General features: G+C 42.4%; 1 protein-coding gene across 1 annotated transcript in view; it reads left to right on the top strand.

The window, feature by feature from the left end:
- The first annotated feature begins 352 nt into the window (after window positions 1-352).
- col11a2 (collagen, type XI, alpha 2) overlaps window positions 353-14,849 on the top strand; it is a 40,514-nt gene continuing 26,017 nt past the window's right edge. The window contains exons 1-4 of the mRNA XM_084919805.1: window positions 353-870; window positions 11,958-12,119; window positions 14,220-14,430; window positions 14,631-14,793. Coding sequence (XP_084775931.1) covers window positions 753-870; window positions 11,958-12,119; window positions 14,220-14,430; window positions 14,631-14,793 — 654 coding nt within the window. The 5' untranslated portion in view covers window positions 353-752. The remainder of the gene's footprint in view (window positions 871-11,957; window positions 12,120-14,219; window positions 14,431-14,630; window positions 14,794-14,849) is intronic.

Genomic DNA, 14,849 nt, shown 5'->3' with positions numbered 1-14,849 from the left:
TGCTCTACAAAGCCTGCATTTACCGTCGCAGGTACAGACGCAGAAAGCAGGAAGTGGCAAAGATAAATACTCATCTCAGTAATTTGGGCTTTTGAGAGGGAATCGAGACGAAGACAAAAAGGTTTCACTGACACTGAGTTAATAACTCAGAGTTAACAGAAAAGCTGAAACATCTTTGCAGCTCGATCATAAGAAAAGACCCAGTTTCCACTCCCAGACTCTCCTCGTACACGTACTTCTACGTGCGCCCGGCGCGCTATTACGCACGCCCTCTCCCTCCCTCTCCACCTTTGCCATTCTCTCTCTCTCTCCCCCTCTGTCTCTCTCTCCACACACACACACATACACAACCGCTCTCACTCTTCGTGGGAGAAAGTAAAGAAGGAGAGAGGGAAAGAGAGAGAAGGGAGAGAGAGCGTGATTCCAGGTCTCTCTCTGCTCTCTCCACTTTGGGTACTCGTACCCAATCTGAGTCAATGGGGCTTCAGTGCTAGGGATTAAACTTCAATATCAAATATATTTATTCACCCCAAACCCATTTTAGTCTTTAGGTTTGGTGCATTAATATAGGTAAACCATTAAGGAAGGTTTCCGGAGAAAGGTAAAGACGTCTCCAGAGGCGTGCCTTTTTGTCTGTTTCCTCACAGAAGGGTCAGACGGGCTCCTCTCGTCGGCTGGCTTTCTGTGAGAGGATAACTTCCCCCATATCCCACATTTACAGCTGACCCAGGCCGGAGAACTACTGCAACACTATGGATATTGGAGCTTGTCCCTTCCGGAAGAAACGGAGACCGTGGCGCATGGACTTCTCCTCCTTCGCCTTGGTAACCGTGGTGCTCGCCCTGTGCCAAACAACTGTGGTTCGAGCAGGTAAGACAGATTTTCCACTTTTTATTGGTGATGTTATTTTTATTCTTTAAATAACATTTAAAATATGGTTTCCTGTTTTTTTCTGTCTCAAACGCCATCTGTTTGAATAAACTGTGGCCGTAATGAGTCTGTATCTCTCCGTTATGGGACGTTTGCGCACCTGACGTGCTTCTTTACTTATTCCCAGAAGAATGAGGGCAGTAGTGCCCCATCAGTGGGCCCCACGGTATCCAAATATCTAAATCTGTTTGGTATTTGCTGCATGCAAGAATTACGTCTTTAGACGTTTATATTTTGAGGACTTAAAGGACTTATTCCTAAAACGCTCTTTTGTGACTTGTGTTTCTCTTTGGGGCCTGAATCTGAACCATACTAACGACTAACTGCTGATATCGAACTGATATTGGTCGGAAAATATTGATCAGGTGATAAAGAGGTGTCCCATACTGAATCTGAAAAAAGAACGTATATTCTCGGGCATTCTGTCTTTCTCTATGACCATTAACGGCCTTTATCCATTTAAAAAAAATAATGCATTCATCAAGCTGTTAATTTCCCATTCGTGGAATCTGTCTTCCTCTCTGCATTCAGACTTCTGACAGGTGTCATCATCTGTTCCTGTTACGAAACATACAGATATTTTTTTATTTGTTTGTTTTAATCTTATCAGTTTCTTTGTGATTTTCCTCCGATCTGAACTCTATGTGCTCTGTATTAACATGACCTTGTTATCTAGAGTTCCGATAGTTCTGACAGGAAGGTGCTCATTTCTGTGCCCCCTACCCGGAGTGGGGCATGAGATAAGACGGTACAAAGTCCTGTTTGGTAGTTTCTGAGGGTCTTTGTCGAATAAAACATTTGGTTTGTTGGATTCTAGTATTTTTAGTTGTTGTTTTTTTTTTTCTTTTATTCTGACTAAATATTGGATTCAGTGTGCACTGGGCTACCAGCTGGAACCATATGAATGTGTTTACCAGTTCAGCCTGTGCACCAGTCCGTCCATCACTGCCTCCGGTTGTTCAAAGAGGAGGGATTTCTGAGGGATCTCAATAAGACAAAGTGAACTTTATTCCCAGCCAACACCCGGCTGGTTTTCCAGGATTATTTTAGTTTGGGATTTTAAACTGTGGACTTCATTATTTGTTGAAGGAATGATCCGTATGCGCTGCTGTTCCTTGAAAGACCGCTAGTCGTCTCAAGTTATTTTTAACAGAATCCATTTATCCGCGTTTATAGTCTGGATTAGTTCAGACAAAAATCGTGCATTTGATGCTTTTTAGTTTTACCTGAAAAGAAACTTTTTTTAAAGCGTGGCACAAAAAGCTGTTTTAGCGCAAACTGCAACTATTTTCATAATAAAAAAAATATTTTTTTCACTGCAGTGGATTTATAAACGTTTTCTATTTGCGTTTTCATGAACTTTTATAATTTGAAGCAGTTGTTGCTTTGGACGTTAACAGGTTGGCTGTTTGCACAGTTGCAGCAGCTTACGGACCGCGGGGGCTTCTGTGGTATAACTCGCCTCCTCCAATGTATTCTTTGGCCGCGCTTCCAATTTCAGATTGCGAGAGGCGATTGCACCTTCCAGCCGTGTCCCGTGTGTATTTTGGAGGCGGGAGCCTGAGACATTTTTGCTTTTCATGAATAGGTTGTTATGCGGCGGAACAGCTCGGTCGTCGGGGTTCGGAATTGAAAGCGAGCAGTATCTACGCGTGTGTGCGTGCTTTGTGCACTTGTGTTTGCGTATGTGCGTCTGCAAGCTATGGCTGTTTGTGTCCAGCTCAGGGTGTGGAAACGTATGCCTCATCTGCATGAATGTGCCTCTGTGTGCAGCAGCCCGGGTAGGCTGTGAGCGCTTATACACCAAATCACAGGGTTTCGTTTGCTGGTAGGAAAAAAGTTTTATAATCACCTGCTCTGTGATAATGTCAGCGTGACGCAAGTAAAACACTCACGCGACCTCTCAGGTCTGTGCTGCGTGCGCGTGTGGGGGTTCCTGCACGGACTGTTGCGCGTTTCTGTGTGCGTGGTGTGGCTCAGCAGCAGATGTCAGAGTAAACTGTAACAGCGCCACACTGCGGCGGTGAAATGCAGATTCAGAGGGGTGAAGATGGTCTGAATCTCAGATGTTTGCTCTCAGATGTGTCCTGAGAGAATGAAGACGTCGCCATCACCCAGAGAGCAACACGCCCAGAAACACATGAAAGCAGAGTTTTGTTCAAAGAAGCAGAAATTCAGAGGCCAATATTTTCTTGACATGGATGTTCCTCAACCCCATTTCAAAGGCGACCGCTCCTCAAAGGGCAGTCTGTCTCACTCAGGCTAAACATAACATACTCTGCTCTCTCTCCTTCCCTCACTGCCAGTGAATAGAGCCACTATATGTGGCGGTGGAGCAGGAGCCTGACAGCTCATTCTTGTGATTGAATGGAAGTGTGTGGTATTTCAGCCGCACGTGACTCAGTTTAGCAGCATTAACCCCGTGCCCTTGGTTTTCCCCTGCCCTGTCATCATGTTCCCCTGGGCCCCTGATGTGACACATCTATCCTCTTTCCTCTGTTGTACTTTTTTTGCACACTTTTCCATTTTTCTCAGATTTTTTACACTTGGACATCAGGACCCTTCCCCCATCAAATATCTACATTTTACATCCAACAGCCATCACTTTAAAAATGAGATAATGAGCTCTGTCTAACCACAGTGTATTGCAGTTACAATATCTGGTTTAGTTTTTTCACAAAGACTTTGTAAAACATTAAACTTTCAGCTGACTTGTGCCCTAAGTTGAGCCTTGCAGGCAGTTATCATGCGCCCTCTCATTCCATGTCTACTTTTGGGATGAATAAATCTCCACCAGTGCTTAAATCTAAACCTAACCATATGTAATGTAAAGTGTCTTTGGTGGTAGAACACGACGTGTGAGAGCAGGTTGCCTGAAATGCACAGTTCAGGGCAAATACAGCCCTTGTTCTTAATGCCTGTCAGAATGACATTTAATACCCAGCAGTTCAAAAACTATTAACAAAGTGGAAGCTGAACACTGACACAGATATCACAGCGCAGCCTACACTGTGCACGGTTTCCTTTTCATCTTTAACACTTCCTGTGTTTCCTGGATTCGAGCCCCCACAGGTTGTCCTCACTCTTGGATTGATGCGTTATTGAATCCAGTATTGTAACAAAATGTGTGACACGCTGACCTACTCTCTCAGTCTAGACCCACAAGATTAAAGCATGCTTACGTCAAAGCTGAGATATGCTGAAACACTCTCAGGCCTCATTTCTAACCCACGACATTCCCTCAGACGGTGAACATGTGAAATCCTTTCTCAGACAAAACCACATTAGCACTGCAGACTGGAGCGAGCTGAAGATAGTTGGTCTCGTTTCCACAGTTTTATAGGTGATGATTTAGCGGTTTGTGTGTGGGGATAGTCGTTCTTGGGAGACATTCTGTTTGAGCAGAAGATGTGCAAGAAGGACGTGAGAGCATGCCAACTTCATAATGACAGGCTGTCTGTGTAGGATGCTATTCCTAGTCACTGTTATTTTGCTGCTTCAAGGAAGTTGATGTGGGAGGGTATGGAGAGCAGCTGTGTGATTTTACATGTAATGTTAATGTACATCTTTTTTCCAGACATCAATGCTGTCTATGCATTTGAAAATAGTTTTAAATTGTGGCTTTAACCAGTTCTGTTTTTAGACTTCACTGGAAAATGCTACCCTGAAGCATGAACGATGACAGAAAAGCACTTTGAAGGTTTTTGGGGCTTTACATTTTCTTAATGCAGTAACCACCAGCTGTCCCACTTAATCCTGTCTCTAAATCTGTTTGTCTTTATTGAGCTCACAGGTGGAGTGGCATTTATGGAGTTTATCCCAGCGTGTATTGTGTGGAAAACAGGGAAAGTCAGAGTTAATTCTATAATAACGACAGAATTTCTAGTATTCAGAGTCGGTGTTTTCAGATTTACAGAGGTGTCTTCAGACTTTATCCCCTTCTTTCTTGGAGTTCTGAGGGTTGAATGCTTTAAATGTTGCAGTCCTGAAGGAATAATCTTCCTGCATAAGTAAGAATCTCAACACAACTTCACAACAAGTCAAAGTTCTCACGCATTCCCCCTGAAGTGGTGTTTACCCGCCGCCGCCTCCATGTGTTCCTGCAGCTAAATTGTTGCCACAGAATACATGATGAGTGTGTGTGTGTGTGTGTGTGTGTGTGTGTGTGTGTGTGTTTGTTTGTTAGGGGATTTCCAACTGCTTACTGCTCCCATTCCTCTCTTTCTTATCGCCTCTTTGTCTGGTTCATTCTTACTTAAAGTGTTTGATTCATGGTAAATATATTATCTCTACTGTGGATAATTTCAGATCTGTGTTAGTTTACAGCATTTAAATTGTAAAATATAGATTGGGGGTAATGTGTAGTAGCAGTTTTCAGAAGGTCTCTCTGTGAAATGATCCAGTTTATGTGTGGAGTCTACAAACAGCTTTTATAAGGAGAGAATTATGTGAACCCACATAAACTGGCACTGATGCTCATTTTTCTTTCTCTGTTATAAAAGTGTTCAGTGTAACGAGTGCTTTTCAGTTAAAAGTGTAGATTGTGATGTGCACTGTTCGGACTTGTGAAGAACATCCAGAGCTCAGCTGTGAAGGCCTCTCATTCAGCACAGGGGCACTAACGGTCTTAAGACTGGTGTCTAATTTGTGCCTTTGCTCTCTGTCTGCTCCATGTGATAGTAAGTTACAGGGACTCACTCGTGACTGCCTCCTGCTCCGGGGCCTTCTGGTCCCGGGTAGGCCTTGTGGTGTCAGTAGCCACCCTCAGATCCAAACTGAGACTGCGGCCTGCAGCTTTGAAACCACACACGACTCTGCATGATACATGTTGGCATCATTGGGGACGCACACGCAGACTGGCACAGACCACATAATGGCACACGGGGAGCTGCCGTACAGTAAATGTTGGCACTGCCCTGCAGTTACTTATAAACCACACGGAGACTGTGATTCATTAGTGCAGATACTCTAAACTTAGAGGCAGGTATTAAAAGCTAAAAACAAAGCATATGAGCTTAAGTATAAAGACAAAGAGATGCTTTGTTTGTTTTCTCAAAGGAATGATTGGACTTACAGTACAGTTAAAACTCACTGAGCACTGACTTTAAAGGCCCATCGGAGATTACAGGATAAGCAAAGAAAGCAAAAGAGACGTCCTTTAAAAAAAGACCAAGTTTAGTACAAATGTTACGACCCGGCTCAAAAGCTGCAAAATAAAAAAAGGAGACGAATACCAGAGTGTTAGTGAGAAGAGGTTTTATCTTAAAATGGCACAGCAGGCTGGCTGAACTGGCTGGTGCCACCAAGACAAAGACTAGTGAGCTCCTGGGAAGCTTGCCTCAGGTATGCTTTTATTCACACCTGAGTAGGTGTGGCCAATTATTACCAGCTGAACACATTGAGGAGATCAGGGGCTGCAGAGGGGCGTAACAACAAAAGTTTTTCTTATTTTCTTTCATATATGTACTGGTACAGTGGCAGATACTCATATTAAAAATAACATTATCATCTTCTACTTCAAATAACTTCACAAACTCGACTTGCTTTCTGGATCAGAGTAGGATGAATGGCACTAACTTTTATGTTTTAAGGGGATTAATTGTTCTTATTGAATTATGATATTCTTAATCCACGTGTGTTACCTCCAGTGTTAGTTGCTGATAGCAGAACAGACAGCAGTTATCTGCTGTCTGTTCAGTTTCTTCTTTTTTTTGGCCTCCTTCAGGTTTTCAGGGAAGATTTACTGACATCCGTGTGGTACAAAGGCGAGTCCTGCTTTGGTTTTCTCTCTTTCAGTTACAGATTGTGTCACATGGTGTAACATTTATGTTGCAAACAGCCACACACTGACTAATCAAAGCCTCGGCTTACACCAAATAAATCATGTCAATTCAAATAACTCCCTTTTTACGGCACGGCTTCTCATAATGGATTTTCTGTCTGTATACACAGGCATTATAAATAAATCATAACTATAGAGCAGCATGTTGGAAATTATAACCTGGAGCCTGAGCTGCAAGCCTCTGTGGTCAGCAGGCTGGATGGAGACACAGCTGGTGATCACAGAACACATTTTATGAGACAGTTTTTGAAAGTAGTTTTAATTTTTTAAAGAATTTTCTTATATGAGTGACTCTAAAGTGCTTATCTGTGTACGTGTGTGTGTGTGTGTGTGTGTGTGTGTGTGTGTGTGTTAATCCATTGTCAATATAGCACTTTTTTTGCTCTTTGTGTCTGACAACGTTGTAGTTGTGTAAAGGTGAGAGGTGAGAGGTCATAGTGTCAGCTGGAGTGTGTGTCTGGTATTTGGCACAGCTGTACCAGAAATACAAAGGGCATGCACACACACACACACACACACACACACACACAGGCACACACACACACACACACAAATAATCTTAGGCACAAAGCAGTGGAGAGGGAATCAAGTGAACTCAGTCACCTGGTAAACCAGTTTCAACAAACAAAGCTCCTATGATATTTATCCAAAGTCTATCCATAATTTTGTCTTTATTTCTTTTATTCTTTATTTTGACGTTTTAAACTTTTTAAACGTATCCAGAGCGTCCTTTGAGTCGTTGTACGTCACGATAAACTCTAATCCAAGTAGCACTTGTACAGAATAAGTGGATGGATCGGGCGCGTGTCACTATGAGTCGCTTCTTCCTCGTGTTTAATATTTTTGGAGTTTTTTAAGGTCTCGTGCTCTTTATGAGGAACACAATGAGCTTTATTCCTTCTCTGCGCATGCTTTCCTCCCCAGTAATCCTCTTTCTGACGTTATGTGCATACAGAGTTTAATCTGCGTGTCCAGCTGCTTTGTGTTTTCTGTTAAGTCAATGAAGCTGCTCGTTAGCAGACTGTACCGACTCCTGTTAGCAGTTGTGCACAAGCACAGTTTATCTCACACTCCTGTGAGTGTGTCTGTTTGCACTGTGTGTGTACATGTAAACACATATGTGTGTGGGTGTGACATGTGGGACTTCAACAGGCCTGACTGTGCTCATGTCACAGTTAGTTAAGTCTCTTTCGGCTCCATCTAGTGGTGACTCTGGGGAATTGCAGCAGTCGAAACCATGCAGGAGCTTATTGCAGTTTTAGCTGTACGAGTCATTTTACAGTGTGATCGCCACCCTGAGTATCACATGTGTTTCCTATCACAGTGGAAGAAGCTTGCGGTCTGCTTGTTTGGTCAGTTGTGGTTTGTGTGTAACTGGGTGGCTCCCAGTATAACAGGGACAGGATTGTTTCAGTCGTGGGGCACCTGTTCAAAAATACATCTACTCCATGCTCCAGCAGCTCATTATACACTGAACAGCAAACCATTATTCCAGACTCAATGGTTTAAGGATAAAACACACAGACCGAGTCTGATAATCTTTTTAAAATATATTGTGGCAGTTTTCAGTTTCACTTAATAGATGTTTTCAGTGTTTACACTTGCTGTGTTCAAGATAGATAGATAGATAGATAGATAGATAGATGGATGGATGGATGGATGGATGGATGGATGGATGGATGGATGGATGGATGGATGGATAGATAGATAGATAGATAGATAGATAGATAGATAGATAGATAGATAGATAGATAGATAGATAGATAGATAGATAGATAGATAGATGTTCTCTAAATGTTCAGGCTGTCAGTAGATATAACTGTACGGGCTACTGTAATGTGCTCTCAGGTGGCTGGGAGCCCCGTTTCCTATCTTAATGACAGCAGAGTAATTAGCCCACATTTACATCAAAAGGCTGCAGCCATCTGTTAGCGCTTATGGTACGAACGAGCAAGGAACTGGGAAGAGGAAGGAGAGAGAAGTGAAGAAGGAGAGCTTGTGCCCCTCGGCCGTCTGTTTTCTTACCTTGTCTAATTTCATTTTTGCCACTCCTCGTCTCACATATAGGTGCACTTTTCTCTGCCTGGCTGTGTGTAGCTCTGTGGCCCAGCGTGTTATTTTTGTGGGTGCGTTTTTGTCCTGATTGTGGTCCTTTAGGCAGGAAGGGCCCCGTCTGCAAATGTGAGCTGGACAGGGAGTCGGGAACAGAGCGGCACATTGTACTGGGCGTACTGGGGGAGCTCGGGGTGCAATCCGATCCAGTATCCTGCCATCACAGAACCAAGCTGTCTGCTGTCACACACACACACACAACTTTTGCCTGAACCTCTTCTCTGTCTTTTTGCTGCAAAGATCTGCAAAAGACTTCAAAGTTATGCAGATAAACAGATCAGCATCCTCCAGGTCCTGGAAAGTTTTTTAATTAAGGAAAGTCCATTGAAAGTCAGGGAAAGTATGGAGCCTAGTTTTCTCCGGTGCGTTCTTTACGTCTTTTTACTTTATTATATCATGTACAGCTAGTGCCGTCAAGACACCTATGTCTGGAAATGAAAAATTAGAAAAGGCTAGAATTTTTTTATATTATTGAAGGACTTTTCTTCATTTGTGTCTTCTGTTTTAACCTGTCTCATGTTTCCAATTTCACTAACTTCAAGCACCGTTCTCACTTTACCTTTTCCTTATATTCCCTAAACTGTACATCTTCCTTTCCTCTCTTCCTCCTTCTCTCTCTCTGTGGTGCAGAGTGACGTTAATGGGCTGTGGTTGAGGAGCCAATATTAATGCACCGTTTGCTCTGTCTGAATAAATATTACAGTTTGTGGGCACGATCTCATAAACTGTGCCCCTGATAAACTGGGTGTCACCTAAACATACGCACCTCTGATGGGACGAGTGTGATTTGAGGAAACCACAGTGTAAACCTCATAAATGGCTGATAAACACAATAAATAGCCTCACAGTGTCACAGTACGAGCCGCTGACTGTGGATCTTTATGTTTGACAGCAGCAGACAGGTGACACTGAGGATCTGTGCCAACTTAAAGTCATTTATGATGCTGATGTAGTCAAACTGTTTCTTTTTTCTGACTCTCTCATTCACACTTTGAATCTGAAACTTTACTCCTGATTCTGTCTTCGGAAGTCTGATGAACTTTGTGCCTGATCGTTAGTTTGGGAAACACATGTCTCACACTGTGCGGTGATTTTTCACTTCTCTGCTGTTCACATGTTTGGCTGTGATGTCCACAGTGGTAACAGTGGCCCTGAGTGAGTGCGTTGCTGTTATATGGTCCACTGTGCTTTTTAAACATGCTGAGGGTGGAATAATTACAGGTTGTCTATAAATAGGACGTTATTTGAAGTACGTGGAAATGACGGTTTATTAATGTGGCTGCAGGGTGAAAAAAGTAAAAGAAACTTGTCATATAGAAGATGATACATCTCAAAAAAGTCTTTTTTTTCTGTCATTTTTTTGTACCAGAGAAATGTGTCAGTGATGCTGTAAGTTTATTATGAGAGGTGCCACAGCAGGGCTGGCTGTAAATGAGTTTATTTGGTTGTTAACAGTAAAGTAAGCTCAAACACAGAGAGGCTCGCCAACACTGAGGGAGGATGTAACTGCCTCACTTTAAAACCTCTGTGAGATATACTTTATAATTAGACTTCACTGGGTTTTTTATGCAGGCCAGTTGTTTTCACGCCTTGGCAGCACTTGTGCCATGTGTATTTATTATTCTATCTAAGTGGACAGCAGAGTACCCAGCAGCTCTGAGCATTTCATAAGAAACAAACTTCACTGTTATGTTTTTAAGTCTTTAAATGAGAATCATGTAGATTTGTATATAATAAAAAACTTCTGAACCTGCTACAGTGACAGTATAACGTCTCCCTGATGCTGCCAACAAGCAGCCTTTTTTGGGATTCAACACCAAGTATTATAAATATCAAACTATCCAGCCTTAAAACATGCCAATAATACAAATCAATACTTCAAAGATTCTGGTTTTAAGCAGAAATGTTGTACTGATGTACAGGGAGCAGCACTTCTGCTTCAACCTGCTGTTACAGTTCTGTTTGTTAAAATTGATCATAAAGGGAATCACACCCTGAACCCCAGAGGTTCCTCAATGACACAGTGCCTTTGAGCAATGTGAGAAAGTCAGCCGCAGAAACAGACTGACTGACCTCCGATGTGGAGATGGGATGTGAGGCTGTGTGTGTGTGATTGTACGATGTTCAGGTATGTGTTGAATATTTGTCGAGCGAGCGCGTGCATTCCTGCGTGTACGTGTCAGGGGGGGACTGTGAAATGATTGTGTGGTGTCAGACAAATCTTCGTTTGACTCAGCGCGATCACGTCAACAGCCGCTTGTTTCAGCTGCTCGATAAACGCGAGCAGAATAGACGCCACTGTCTGCGCTCTGCATTAAACTGAGCTTTCCTGTACCTGCCCTGCACTGCTTCATATATGTGGCTTGGACCGCCGCCCGCTTGCTGTGACACAGGGCCTCCTTTCTTACATTAAACCTAAATGTACAGTGGCAGCCATTGTGGGCATCTGCTGGACCTGATCCTATATCACATTAGTGATTCGAGAACATTTGAGATCGACCTTTTTGATTCTCTGGGGAAAATTGCAAAGAATGACTGCAATGAAAAATAAAACTGCCCTTTTTTGTAAAATATTTGGCAATATTAAAAAGGTCTTTTCAGTTATTTCTATACAGCTTACAGGATGGACAGCCTTCCAGAAAGCTATTAGAGGAAACAGCTGAACTTATATTTAGGTCTGCTGTGGAGTAATCGTTCAAGGTGTGAGGCTGTTTTTTCTCACTCTGTTTTAGTTGAATGGAAAGAAAAAAAGAGTTGTCTGTGAAGGTTCTCAGTCATCCAGGTCATGGTGGTCTAAAGAGCTTGGAAAGTTGCTTGAAGAAAAAGAGTTAAGTACTCTGTGCAGAAAAAGCTGTAATTCAGATTTTATCTCTTTAGTTTCCATTGTTCTGAAAGCTCCACAGACCAGTTTGTGTTAATGATGACTGTGTGTAAGGTGCTGATTTAGAGTCATTTTGCAGTATTTCTAGCAACTAAACCATCAGCCTTAAGATTTTACTTGTTTACTTAGTGAACGTCACGTCTTAAAAATAACTGTAATGACTGTTTTCTTTGCTTGTTTCTTTGTCATTAGACCCGGTCGATGTGTTACGGGCTCTGCAGGTTCCCTCTCTCCCTGAGGGTGTGAAGAAGGTCCCTGGCTTCTGCACATCCCGTCGCTCCAGCAGCCCCGATCATGCTTTCCGCATCACCAAGAAGGCCCAGATCTCTGCACCCACCAAGCAGCTCTTCTCAGGTAGGCCTCCACCTGGCTGGGCGTCAAAGTGTTAGAGTCTTTGGGCTGACTGGTTTGTAAAGAGCATTAAGAATTGTTTTTAACCTTATACACAACCTAATTGTTTGTTGTTGTTTTTTTACTTTACTTACTGAGGTGACTGACTTCTATAATATGATGTAAGAATAAAACGTAATGACATTATCAGAGGTATTCTCTCACACTCAAGATGATTAAAGTAAAGCTGCAGAGTTCAGCTGTTCACGGGTGAATACACCTGATATGTCATCGATTCGGTTTACACAGCCAACTTACAGCCAAGTGTTTTGCTTTGACACGACAATAGTTGGGTACAGTACGGTACTTTGGAGAAGCCACCTCTCAGTTCATTGTATTTTTCTTAAAAAATGCAAAATGGGTGCAACAATTTATTAAATGTGCAAACCTACATGCATAGTATGTATGAATATATGACACAAAAACAGCTTGAATATTTGATATGACTATCATTATTCTTCAACACAGTCTGAACTCTTAATTTAAGAAGTCTTTAGGAATACTTCTCCAGGCTTCTTGAAGGACATTCAGAGCTCTCCTTTGGATGCTGTTCTCCGTTAAAGTGCATCCACGCTGCTTCGATAATGTTGAGTTCTGGGTTTATTCTGCCCAGGAATGCTTCACTGCTGCAGATAGTTTTCTTTGACCGGTTACTTTCCTATTTTTTCACATCAAGGTTCACATCATGCAGTGATATATTTTTAGAAAGCAGCAAAAATTTTAAGTCAAACTCTTTTATGTTTTTCAACTATTTCAAATGGGAACAAATTGAGTTTTGATGACAGTCTGGTGGTAACAAAGTGCCTGAGTTATTTTTAAACACAATTCTAGTTTATCCCACGAGTTTGGTGCCTTTTATACGCTTGAATGATTCACAGGTCAATTTAAAGTGGTTTAACAAACAAAAGCATTCCTGTGAAAATGTTCAGATACAAGGACAGAAAAGGAGATAAAAAGCAATGACTTCCTGAAATCGTGCAGAACTTTTACTCAAGACTAGAAACTGAACAAATATGTCTCTTTGGCAACATCTAAAGAAGTGAAGGGAGATTTTTGCACAGTCCTGCAGAACAACAGCTTTTATTGTGAGGCATTTAAGGAATCTCTTAAAGTATGAACATTATAATTATATGTGTAAAAACGTTTTAGGCAGAGAGTTAAATGTTGTGAATAGACTTCTGTTTGTTTTTTGTAATTCCTCATAGATGCCATCCAAAGAAACAAACCCAGTCTACATGCAGCCAGAAAAAAGTATTTTTCTTTTGTTCATAAATGTGCCATAAATCTGATCGTGTAGAAAGTAATTCATCCATGTCCTGAAGTTTTGCATATTATACCCAATGTTAGGTCAGAACAGCTTCTGTTGTAATAATTATCTTTGCTAGCTGTATCAATATTGCACAGTATTACCGCCATATAGCAGATCTTATCTTATTTTAATATTTCAGATTGTTTGGGGGAAAGGAATTTAACATTTAAGGTAGTATTATTTAAACCTGTCCCACCTCACAGTGTAAAAACGGCTTTGCATTTAATATTTATCATGAATTCCAGACAGGAAACCTGTAATTATCCTTACTGGTTGGTATCTGTTTGCACTGAGCTGCGTGGAGCAGCTGAGCCCTCTGCGTGATGCTCGTGGATATTAAGTATAATTATGTGTTTTCAGTGCAGGAGCAGAGTTAAAGTATGTGGAAAACCCACAACAAATTAACTTTAGAAGCTGCCTGACACCCTGGAGTAACGGCAGAAAGGAGACGGTAGCACTTATGTGGCTGTGAATAAATCCTCAAAAGTCAAAGCTGATGTTCAGCCTTCTTTCTCCAGCTGTCATTATGTGATACACCATCTATATCAGCTCCACATGGGATCATAGCGTGACATTATGTAACCACTTCATGCTGACATGTGTATTTAATAAATTAAAGCTCTTCATTAGTGTTATTTTCACATTTCTACCACTTTCTGCCTCTATGTTTCTTTCCAGTCTGCACACCTGCTTCGTTCTTGTCATCTTTCTTCATCTACAAATATGGTTAATACTTCCCTCGCTCTCATCCTCAGGTCGTTTCCCAGAGAATTTCTCCGTCATGGCTCTGGTTAAAGCCCAGGCTGGCCTCCAGGCCTTCCTCCTCTCCATCTACAGCGAGCAGGGCGTCCAGCAGCTGGGTATCGAACTGGGACGTTCACCTGTTTTCCTGTACGAGGACCAGAGCGGCAAGCCAGCTCCCGAGGACTACCCACTCTTCAAAGGCGTCAACCTGGCTGATGGCAAGTCAGTAACCAGCAACAACAACCAGTTTGTGACCAGTTGAAATGACATGATTGTGGTGGTGTAGGTGTGAATGGGACCAGTGTTTGCTGGCTGCGTGGAAATTCTATATTATTTTTTGTGGGGTTGCTGATGGGTGTTTATTTAGGGCTGTTCTCACGTTGCTCATTGAATTGCCTGTGGTTCCTCCTCCTCGTCTGTAGGTGGCATCGCATTGCTTTCTCTGTTTCCAAGAAGAACGTGACACTGCTGCTGGACTGCAAGAAGAAGATGACCCGCCCTCTGCCCAGGGGCAACAAGGCAGTGGTTGACACCAATGGCATCACAGTGTTTGGAGCCCGCCTGCTGGACGAGGAGGTGTTCCAGGTGAGGAGCTCGATCAAGATAAACTGTGATGTTACTGACTGGGTGGCAACAAAGTT

This window comes from Perissodus microlepis, chromosome 22 (genome assembly GCF_051167445.1).
Source record: "Perissodus microlepis isolate ML-2025 ecotype Zambia chromosome 22, ASM5116744v1, whole genome shotgun sequence".
NCBI classification, from domain to species: Eukaryota; Metazoa; Chordata; class Actinopteri; order Cichliformes; family Cichlidae; genus Perissodus; species Perissodus microlepis.
This window is presented reverse-complemented; position numbering and strand designations above follow the sequence as displayed.